The sequence below is a fragment of the Sphaeramia orbicularis genome, chromosome 8, assembly GCF_902148855.1.
Source record: "Sphaeramia orbicularis chromosome 8, fSphaOr1.1, whole genome shotgun sequence".
Taxonomy (NCBI): Eukaryota; Metazoa; Chordata; class Actinopteri; order Kurtiformes; family Apogonidae; genus Sphaeramia; species Sphaeramia orbicularis.
In genome coordinates this window covers 23,644,257-23,654,610 of record NC_043964.1, presented here as the reverse complement: position 1 = coordinate 23,654,610, position 10,354 = coordinate 23,644,257, and the positions used below count along the sequence as shown (strand labels likewise).

The window sequence follows — 10,354 nt, the reverse complement described above, 5'->3', positions numbered from 1 at the left end:
ACTCACAGCATTTGTTGTGTTATCTCTGGTTTCTTTCAAAGGTTAAGATTGCTTTTGATAACCTTTGAACAACTTGGTAAAAACAAACCTTCACAGCACGTTCTGTCCCAGTGTCCCAAAAACTGCTGTAGAAACAACAGTTTTTTCCCCCTAATAATCAGCATTTTGAACCCATATTCTAAATTTACTCAAATGATATCATGGGCATGCTATAGAAGTTTTGATTGTTTTTACATATTTCAGTTTAGCCTATCTTTTTATTCCACATTTTATCTTTTTGTGCAGGCATGTTGGTGTTTTTAGGAATTTTACTGTTATTTATACATTTACTCCCTTAAAATACTCAAAAGACCTTAACAACAGGCCCGGACTGGCTAATCGGGAGGACCGGGACAATTCCCGGTGGGCCGGTATAATATTTGGGCCGCAGTTCACTTTAAATATGTATTTAATATTTTATTTATTTATTTTTTGGGGGCCGGTGTTCAGTCATAGCACTGAGTTGACCACGTAATCTGCAGCTGCTGTTCCTGGGCCCCACCCCCTCTAAAAGTAAACTGTTTGTTTTCTTCCTGTTTTTTTTTTGCGGACACCGTGACCTGGCGTAACATCTCCTTGCATACGGTTAGTAGCTCTATACTGTAGCTGTGGAGCTTTTACGATCTGTGCTCTGTAGGCTATGTCGATGGTCAGCTGTGTTTGCTGTTTGAAACATGGATAATAGAAAGAGCAAGGGTGGTGTGGAGAAGGCAAGAATTAAAAAGAGGAAAGCTCTGGAAGCAAACGCAGCCAAATGTGACAAAATCTGCAACTTTTTCACAAAAACGACTTCCCGGTTGGAAACAACTAATAAGGACGATGAACCGGGTAAACCACCTTTCAAGTTAGTTAATTATCGAGTCAGTGAATTGTGTGGCATTGTGACGTGGAACATAACGTTATGTCATTTAAATAATAGTATGATGCGACGCCACGAAAGTGGGAAACTTTGTCTTGTAGCTTCTCAGATTCAGAAACCAGATCCAGCACCTGCCATGAGCCCACAAGTCCAGAGTGGGCAGGTAGGACTGCTCAGAGAGGGAAGAGGATTAGAAGAAATAGGCTCCAATGAAGAGTATGGTGTAGGCCTGTTCAGTATGAAAGGTGCTCTGAGATGCTCCAGGATTCAGCACTACATGAATGAAACTGACACCAAGGCTTTGAAAATAGAAGATTTGTGCTGACAATTATGAGCATTTTTAAACTGTGCTTTAGTGTCAGAAGCAGAGCCAGGAGCCAGTAGTGATGAGGGGATTGTTCCTGTCAGTATGGAAGGAAAAGGTGAGCTGTTGGAACAGACTGTGTGAACAAGCATCAGTTCCCGTAAAACCACTTTCTAGACCCAAACCATAGTCCTGACCTATTTTAATTTTTATTATTAAAAGTGAGACAGTAAATACACAAAGCCCACAACTGAAAGGCAATAGTATAAAGTCATATTAAATAAGCCTGCATATTTAGCCAGTGTAAAGATCTGAACTGGTTCAGTAAGTCAAAATGTCTGTAGATATTATTTTTTATTGTGATCCAGGTGCAGGCGAGTCTAGAGAAACTGGAGGAAGTGTGAAAGGGAGAGCAGAGTCTGCTGATGACAGAGGAGCAGCTCAGCAGCACAGCCCTGAACCACAAGGCACAAATGACACAGATGAAGAGGAGTCTGTTGTTAGCTTTGATTGCTTTGCTCACCCTCAGTCACAGGATACACATATTTTTTTCTTATCATCCTCATCAAACCCCTAATATCACTGTACCAAAAGTTTTCAATAGCATCGATGGAACAAACCGCAAGTAAGTTGTGATGGAAATCTTTTGTTGCAGAGGATACCAAAATAATAGTTATTAGAAAGTGCAGCAAGCTTAATTTATTTATTTATTTTTTTAATTTTTAATATTTTTATACTTTAATTTCATTTCAAACATTTTAAAGGTTTGAAAAATGTTAACACTTATAAGAAAAAAAAATACAGATTTTGTTATTGTTGTGTTGTGAGGAATAATAATGTTGGAGATGTCAATGTGCACTCACTGTTGAAATAAATCCAATTTGTGAAGCAACCTTTACTTGCGCTGAATTGGAAATATTTTAGAAAATACACTGAATTAGAAGGATTTGCAGAACAGTGTGTAGACCTAACATGTAAGGTTAGAATTGCATGATTTTAATAATAATCGGTCGTGATCTAAAGTGGGCCGGTCTGAGGTATGAAACTCCAGGGCTGAAAATGAGTCTCAGTCCGGCCCTGCTTAACAACCACTAGCAACAAAAAGCATCTACTGATCTAAAATGTTTAATAACTATTAAACCACTAATCCTATCAATTTAACCCATTTGGACGTTCAGAGGTTCCATAGTGAATGTGGAAAAACTGTAATCTTCTGCAACATTGATTTTCTAGTAAAACCAATAGTTTGACAAAAGACTGTAGTGGATGTAGATGTTTAGTTTTATGTTTAGTCACTTATTTCTTCAGTTTTCTCTGTTTTGATATACTAACCTGTGAATTTACTCTGAGTTTTAATTAACATCTACATGATGAGTAAATTAAATATGAGAAAATACATGATATTAACCAAAAAATGCGAAATGAAGAGGATAATATAGTAATAACAAATGTTAAATGTAGGGAAAAAAGCATTTCAAAGTCACCGTAAAGGTAGTACTACATCTTAAAGGGTCATTTTAAGTCTTCAGATGGAAACTTGTTGCTTGTGACACTTCCTCCATCGCTGTCAGAGCAGTTGCAGATGATGAGATAACAAAACAGAACTGAACATGCAAAATAAAACCACATCCTGAGAACAGTTTGATCATTTACCCGAGTCTTTTTCTATTCACGTTTCCGCCAAAGACTGAAAGCCTTGGTAGGTGTGATCACATGTGCTGTAATATGAGTATGCTACTGTATCAGAACAATGTAGAGCTGTAACACCTTTTTGACCTTTTTCTGAGTAATGATCTCAATCTATGTTTCCAAGGAAGTAAACAATGTTAGTATTGTTTGTTTCCAGGTGTAGAGTCGGTCCTGCCCTGCATCTTGACTGAACAGGCTCTACAGGCAGCTGGTGTGAAGAAAAGTTTGTATTGTTTAGTTTTTGACAAAGAAACTGTGCTCCCAGGGAAATAAAACACACCACAACAAATGAGCAAAGAGTATGCACATAAAGTGTGTAAAAAAAGGTTAAAAGCCATTTTTTACCTATTTTGTATGTGCACTTGAACATCTCACCATATCAATTAAGTCACACAATGGCATTTTCTGATTAAATTTTTAATTAAAATACGAATTTATCCACAGATTAAAAATGAAAGGCAGAAAAAGCAAAATGTAGCTACAATCAGGCACCAATGATACATGTTATTTCATATTTTTAACAATTGCGATAACGCAACAATAACATTATTTACTGATCATTATTTAATATTTATTTATTCAACTGAAGACAGGGTGGGCTAAAGCAGCCCGCCAAAGACATTCATGGATTCTCTGTTATAGATAACTGAGTAAAGACCAAAGTTGATCCTACCCCCCCTCCCCACTTGATCCTCCTCTTTCTACCTCACAAGAACTGAAGATTAAAAAAAAATTGCAAATGTCCACAGGAAAAACAACACTAATTCAGTCAGAAATCAAGAGTAAGAAGAGAGTGGCGTTTAATATCAGACAAGCTAGCTGTATGGGTGGAAGTTCGGAGTGAGTAGCCACACACACACAAATATATATATATTTTTTTTATGTAACCATTAGCCCTGAAAAAACAGACGACGAAGCTGGTGCAAAGAAAAGAGATGAGCGACGTGCTGGAGTGACAGTATGGGCTACGGTGCAGAGTAGCCACGAGACAGGAACAGACACACAAATGGTATGAAAACGAGTGTAACAAGAGTTAAGACATCCCACCGTGGCAATAGTGGACATGGCTTGGCGAGACATTCCGGCACTTGTGATTGAAGTTTTCTTGAAATAAGGGGGTGTTTCAGGGTGGGAGTGACTAAGGCAGGACGTTTCATTCACACAACTACAACTGCAGTGCTGCTTTAGATCTGCACCACACTCAAAACAAGCGAATTCTCCAGGCGCTCTCAGCACCCACAAAGAAAAGGAAAAAACAGAAATGGGAGGACTGGGTTGGATGTTAATAGTCGGGGGTGCAGTGGCTGAACCAGGTCAGGGAAGAAGTAAACATCTTTGGAGTGTAATCTTTGTTGTTTTGTGTTTTTTATGTTAAAATATGGCAACTCTCCACTGGCTTTTTTAAGGTCTGGGTGATGAGAAAGTGGAGGTGAAAGACTTGGAGATCTCTAAAACGGGCAGAAAACCCTCCAATCCAAAAGCACTGAGTGAAATAAAGGTAACCCTGACACTGAACGTGGGGATGGTGACAGTAGACCCTGTTTAAGACCGCAGAGGACAGACAGGACAAACTACAGCTCTACCAGCCTTCACTCTCTACAACTGAAGGAGAGACTGAGTTGTACAAATCACAATCAGAGATTCACAATCGGAACAATTACTGTCCTCGTGCTGTCAGTATAGAAATCCATGATATTCATGCAGTATTAACATAGGAAACAAAAACAGACCAATATTATTTTTTCTAAACATAAATAAGTTGAATTGCAAGAAGAAGTTGATGAGAATGGCATCTGGCAGTAGATGTGTTTCTTTACATTGTACTGGGATGTAAACAGGTTAATTTGTCGGCCTGACTGGCGTGGCCCCAAACCCACACTTCAGTTCCTTCTGAACCCAAACTGACCCCTCCTACCCCCTCCTACCCCCTCCCGTCCCTTCTCTTTCTCTGTCCTCAGTCTGTCCAGTAGCTTCCTTCCTCGCCTCTGTGTTATGATGCATGTTCAGCGGATGTAGACGTCCCTCCCCCAGTCGTCTTGGTTCTTGTTGCGGCTCATGTTGGCTCCCGTGTCCCCAGGGTCCTGGCAGTAACGCTCCCTCAGCTTGGCACGTCCATGCGGCTGCATCTGGCTCGGCATCGGAGGGTGGTTCAGGTTCTCCTGGTCCGGCTCCGCGCCTTCGTCTTCCCAGGATGCTTGTCGGCCGTGATGCTGCGCCAGATGCAGACGACTCCCCCCTCCTCCTCGGTAGGGCTCGGGCTCTTCGTAGGGGTCGGTTTCAATGTCCATGCAGGAGTCGCCGGCCTCGGTGTAGGCAGAGTCCCGGCTGCCCTGGGTCTCCGAGTCAAAGGTGTCCTGCCGTGACAGACCCCGGCCGCTCCCCCCTCGTAGCTGCCCGCGAGATGAGCGCAGGTATGACTGCTGCTGCTGCTGAGGCTTCCCTACCAGGTCGCTCTGGTAGTCGTGCAGAGTGCTGCTCCCTCCACATTCTGTCAGGGGCCCTTCATGCTTCTGCTCGCCGTGCACTAGGTACGGCCCCTGCAGCGAGTCACGGCCATGCACCACAGCAAACATGCAGAGACACAAACAGCAACAGCAGTTAGTGCAGGGTTAGCATCAGTCAGTGCACACAAAACAGACTTCAATCAACACTGACACAATAAGAATCCCCTCAAGGAGATTGTGCAACATCTCATAGACGCACAACATACAGGAAACAGGTGTTATCAGTCAAGGGTAGTGAGACATGGAATAACATTCCAGCTGCAGGAAGAGAATGTACTACCTTCAATGCATTCAAACCCCTTTTCAAACAACGGCTTAAGAAGAACCAGATCTGTGTTGATAAATGATAAATGTTATGCCAATATGTGTAATATTTAATGTTGTATGTTATTATATTCTCTTGAGATCCTGCAATGCATTTTCGTCCTCTGTAGGGGAAAGAGTTTCAGAGCTATACTTGTGTTGTTTTTCTTCTGTTATTGTTGTTTCTTCTGACCAGCCAGGGACTACAGATGTAAAGTAGCATTTTGGCTAATTCTGGCATTGATATGTTCATCAATATGTAATGTCCCCTTTTAAATAAATAAAAAATAAACCAGTGGTGTAGTGCAGCCTAGAACAACTACATTTTCCCATTTCCATTTTTATTTTTCTACTTTTTACCTTTCTCCACTTTGCTCCTTGAACATACAAAACACTGTTACAGATTAAATCAGTGACTGCCAATCCTATCTATCTTCTGACGTCTTACACAAAGCAGTGTTCTGTCGGATCACATTTCAGATGAGTCTATGAGTTGTCAACAGCTCCACCAAATAGGGATTTTACCCAATCAACCTCGCATATGGTTTCATTTCAATAAATGGTCAAATCAAATCTAATATTTCACCCATAGCCAAAGATTAGAGGAATATTCCAAAACAAAAACAGATTTGTTTTTCTTCCATAAAATGGAAATGAAGGGGTTGAAGGTAGCTCCACCTCCAGCAGAAACAACAGTAACGTGTTGCAACAAGATTTCTGATACATATTTTCTTATTAATAATCTAATGTCGAGCATGATAACATATTAGCCAGAGGAAACAAAGAAGTACCTTTAACTAAATAATTTAAGTATATTTCAGTGCTGATACTTTTACATGTAATGGAGTTTTTTTGTGTTTAAGTAAAGAGTCTGAATGCTTGTTCTTGGTTTGTTTCAGTATAAAAGCATCTGAGTACAGGTCTGTTATAACACATATTCAGTTTGCACAATGCACATACAGACATTAGTAATAAATAAATAAATTAATAAAAATTAGTCACTAACTGATCATTCAACCTGCAACCAACACACTCAAGACTAGTTATTGAGTATTTACTACACCCGTGGTATTACAGTGCAACAGTGCCACCCTCTGGTTGGTTTTTCCCTTGACTAAAATCACCTCCAACCACTGAAGGAGTGATTCAGACTTTATTACTTTAAATAACTTAATAAATACCAGTAGAGTCTCCAGTAGAGTCAGTTACTGTTATGGTCTTTTAATTGGACATATTTAAGGAATATAAAATAAGTAGGACTTTTTAATCCATGGACTCAGGTCTAGTTGAGCCCAGAATCCAGGCTTAACATCAATAAGCAGCATTTAACAACTGTTAAAAAAAAAAAAATCATGAGAGGTTACATTTACCCTAAATGTACCCCAGGGTAAAAATATTTTTCTTTTCATAAACTTAATAGATGAACTCTATTACTTTCACTATTTTCTTGTTGCACTGTAAGACTTCATTAATTTTTATTGCTGTGTAAGTCTAGATGACTGTATATTCCTTTGATTTTTATTCATTTTAATATAGATTTTATAAAGCTATTGTACTCTTTTCTATTATTGTCTTATGTATCCTGTATTCTCTTCTAATCATATGTTTAATATTTTGATCTGTAATTGAGGACGAAGCGGTTCAGAAAATGAATGGCTCTTCAATTGTGTAGCCCCTGGATGTCCACTGGGTCACCGGTGACCCCTGTGGGCATGACCACCCCACAATGTCTATGAAGTAATAAACATAATACCTGTGCCAATATAGACATGTTACGTATCATTAGAGGGGTTTGATTCTCCATATTTTTACTATTTGGGTATTTTTATGGAAATCATGACCACTAAAGAACAATTCATCATAAAGTCAAAATATGTGTCAAGGATTATTCATGTTCCTTTAGTCCAGGGGTCAATTATGATTTAAGGAGGTCTGGATGGAGAAAATTTCCTCATGCACAGGTCAACTGCATCATCACGTTTGTTGCATTATAGTTTAATTATGCATACATTTGAAGTAGTAATGTCATTGTATCATCATCTGTACAGTGTGACGTTAATGACTAAAATCAGAAGAAGAAATCTGTAATTCAGTGCCATTTCAACAGTATTTTTAGTGGAACTCTGGACACTTAAAGCCAGAAGTTTTCTCCTTCTGCTCCTTGTTTCATATTTATTTTTATTATTGTTCTGTTATTCTTCTCGTGATATTCGTCATTAGTATTTAGTTTTCGGATTGTTCGTTTCTTATTTGCTTGAAACTACAATATTACAAGTTTCAGTTAGAATGGTAGTAAATATTTTCAGATTTAAAGCATGCTTCAGTCAAAAAGCAGAAATACTTCACCCATCAAAATGACTAAATTTGGGAGGAAGTATCCCGTGGTGTGAATTCTAAACCGATTACACATCAAACTGGGCGGTGTTAGTAACAGCATTCACCAAACTAAGCGTTTCTGTCTGAAGAGGCGGACATGACTTGCTGTTTTCAGGGGCGGTACCATGGCAACGCAGAGGAGGAGGAGGACAGCAAACCGGATTCAGCCTCACAGAGATGAAAAGTGCTGGAGAAAGGAGGCCACGGAGCATAGAGGGCAGGGAGGGGGCAGGAGATATCATTTTACTCTTAATTACAGTGACATGTAAGGGGGCTCCAGGGGTAGAGGTGCCTTTCGGGTTATTCCGTAAGTCCTGTGCAGTTTGGTTTGCGCTGCTACATTTGTAAAAGTGCTTTAAGATGCTGATAATGTGAAAGAAATGACTGCATACTGTAGGTGTGTTTCAGTGTATCATCGCAACCTCATCTACATGCGTTTTGTTTCTATATACAGCTTAAGTGACTGAGCGTATTGCACTCTTTCATTGTGTTAAAGGGAAGGGAGATGGGTGGTGCATCTATGTGTGATCAGGGTGATGGGTTTGGGTCGAGTTGCCGGGGTTAAAGTCCCCCCCTCCCTTCTCCCTTCGCTGGACTTCAGAGAGCGTGTTCTTCCACTTTCCCCTCGGTGGGTATAGCCCCGTCCATGTCGGGCCATAGATCCATATTTCTACGCAGCGAGGTCAGCACTTGTACCTGCAGGTTGGAGACCGGCTCGGGGGAGGCGGCCAGGGCTGCCGTGGCCATGGTGCGGTTGAGCAGAGGGTTGGGGGGGTTGCTGCTCGGGGGGTGTGTCGCCTTCCAATAGGCCTCCAGGTAGTCGGCCAGGTGCTCGCAGGCATCCTCCAGCTGGTTCTCATCCAGGATTATGTCAAATAACTCCTGCACAGAAACAGTTTGATTATGAGGAGCCTTTTCTGTGACATTATTATTATTATTATTATTATTATTATACACCTTTAATATACTTTCTCAAGCAACAATAGATTATACTCGTCTGTAAAGCTATTGAGTGTGACAGCTCCCCTTTTTTTCTTCTTTTTCTTTGTGTGTGCTATTATTACTATATTTTTTATTTATCTTTATTTTATTTTTCTCTTACATAGTTTTTTGTGTGTAGGTGTGTCTGTGTGTGCAGTGAGGTTAGTTTGCATTTTATTGTGCAATTAGTGTGGTAAGTGTTGATGTGTTATGTATGTCTGTCTCTTGGAAATCAATAAAAAGCAAAAAAAAAAAAAAAAAAAAAACAAGCAAAAAAAAAAGAATTGCCTGTTTTTACTACTGTTTTAATAGTTATTGATGCTATCATTATTTTCTTTTCCCTTTTTATCTTGTAATTTTTCTTATAGCTGTACATATGGTGTTGTACTGCTAATGGAAGCTTAATTTCCCAGAGGGCTCTGCCCAAGGGATCAATAAAGTTCTCTCAGCTCTAATTTAATCAAAAAATTATGGACTGAATTTTACCATCACTTTATCCATTTCAACACTACTGTGCAAAAGTCTCCATCCTACATTATGTTTGTTGGTTTAGTAAAGTTCTAACGTCCTTATATATAGATTTCTCAGTCTCTGGATTAAGTTCCAATCTAATATATATGAGGGATGCATATCAGTAAAAAAATGCTTCAGGGTAGAAACAGTTTCTATAAACCAAAGTGGTAGTATTTAGTGTGTTCGCCTATTGCACTTAACATGTCTTTAACCCCTTTTTTTCAGACAATATGAGATTTACTGCATTAATTTTCATATGTTTTATACCAGGCTTCATTCAACACGTGTCAGATATTTTAAATTTTTGTGCTGCTTCTTGTCATAGGGTCAGAGGTCACACTAAATAGTGACTTTAACCTTTACAACCCCTTGAGATCAGTTTTTCGTGTGACTTTTAAGGCTGTGGACATATTTCCTGTATTTTCTTGTACTTCAATCCTGCGGAAACAACAAAACTAAAGGTGGCCTAAAACTTTTGCACAGACCTTAAATTTACCTTCTAAACTTGACTTTTACACATTATACACATGATCAAAAAGCCCATCCCTCTTTTGTCCTAAAATAATTTTATATATATATATATATATATTATGTATATTTTTGTATGACTGATCACATGATGTAACACCAAGGAATTTGGGGTATTTAAGATATTTTCTCTAGAGTTCTGAAAATGAGCAATTCTACTCGAAACATTACAGCTGCACAGGAGCTACACTGCTGTGTGTATTTTTTGTTCTACTTTTGCACAAAAATAATTACTACAGTTAGTACCACAGGATAAAG

The 10,354-nt window shown here is 39.3% G+C and overlaps 1 protein-coding gene and 1 long non-coding RNA gene across 4 annotated transcripts in view; one reads left to right on the top strand and one right to left on the bottom strand.

The window, feature by feature from the left end:
- Positions 1-1,767: 1,767 nt before the first annotated feature.
- On the top strand, positions 1,768-6,017 carry LOC115424639 (uncharacterized). The gene is made up of 2 exons (XR_003936114.1): positions 1,768-1,827; positions 4,969-6,017. It is a non-coding gene; the product is annotated as an uncharacterized LOC115424639 (long non-coding RNA).
- The window catches only part of cacnb1 (calcium channel, voltage-dependent, beta 1 subunit), a 67,718-nt gene continuing 62,176 nt past the window's right edge, over positions 4,813-10,354 (bottom strand). For all 3 annotated transcript variants that reach the window (XM_030142010.1, XM_030142011.1, XM_030142012.1), the window contains 2 exons: positions 8,771-8,956; positions 4,813-5,428 (listed from right to left, as the gene is read on the bottom strand). In XM_030142010.1, coding sequence (XP_029997870.1) covers positions 4,895-5,428; positions 8,771-8,956 — 720 coding nt within the window. In that variant the 3' untranslated portion in view covers positions 4,813-4,894. The remainder of the gene's footprint in view (positions 5,429-8,770; positions 8,957-10,354) is intronic.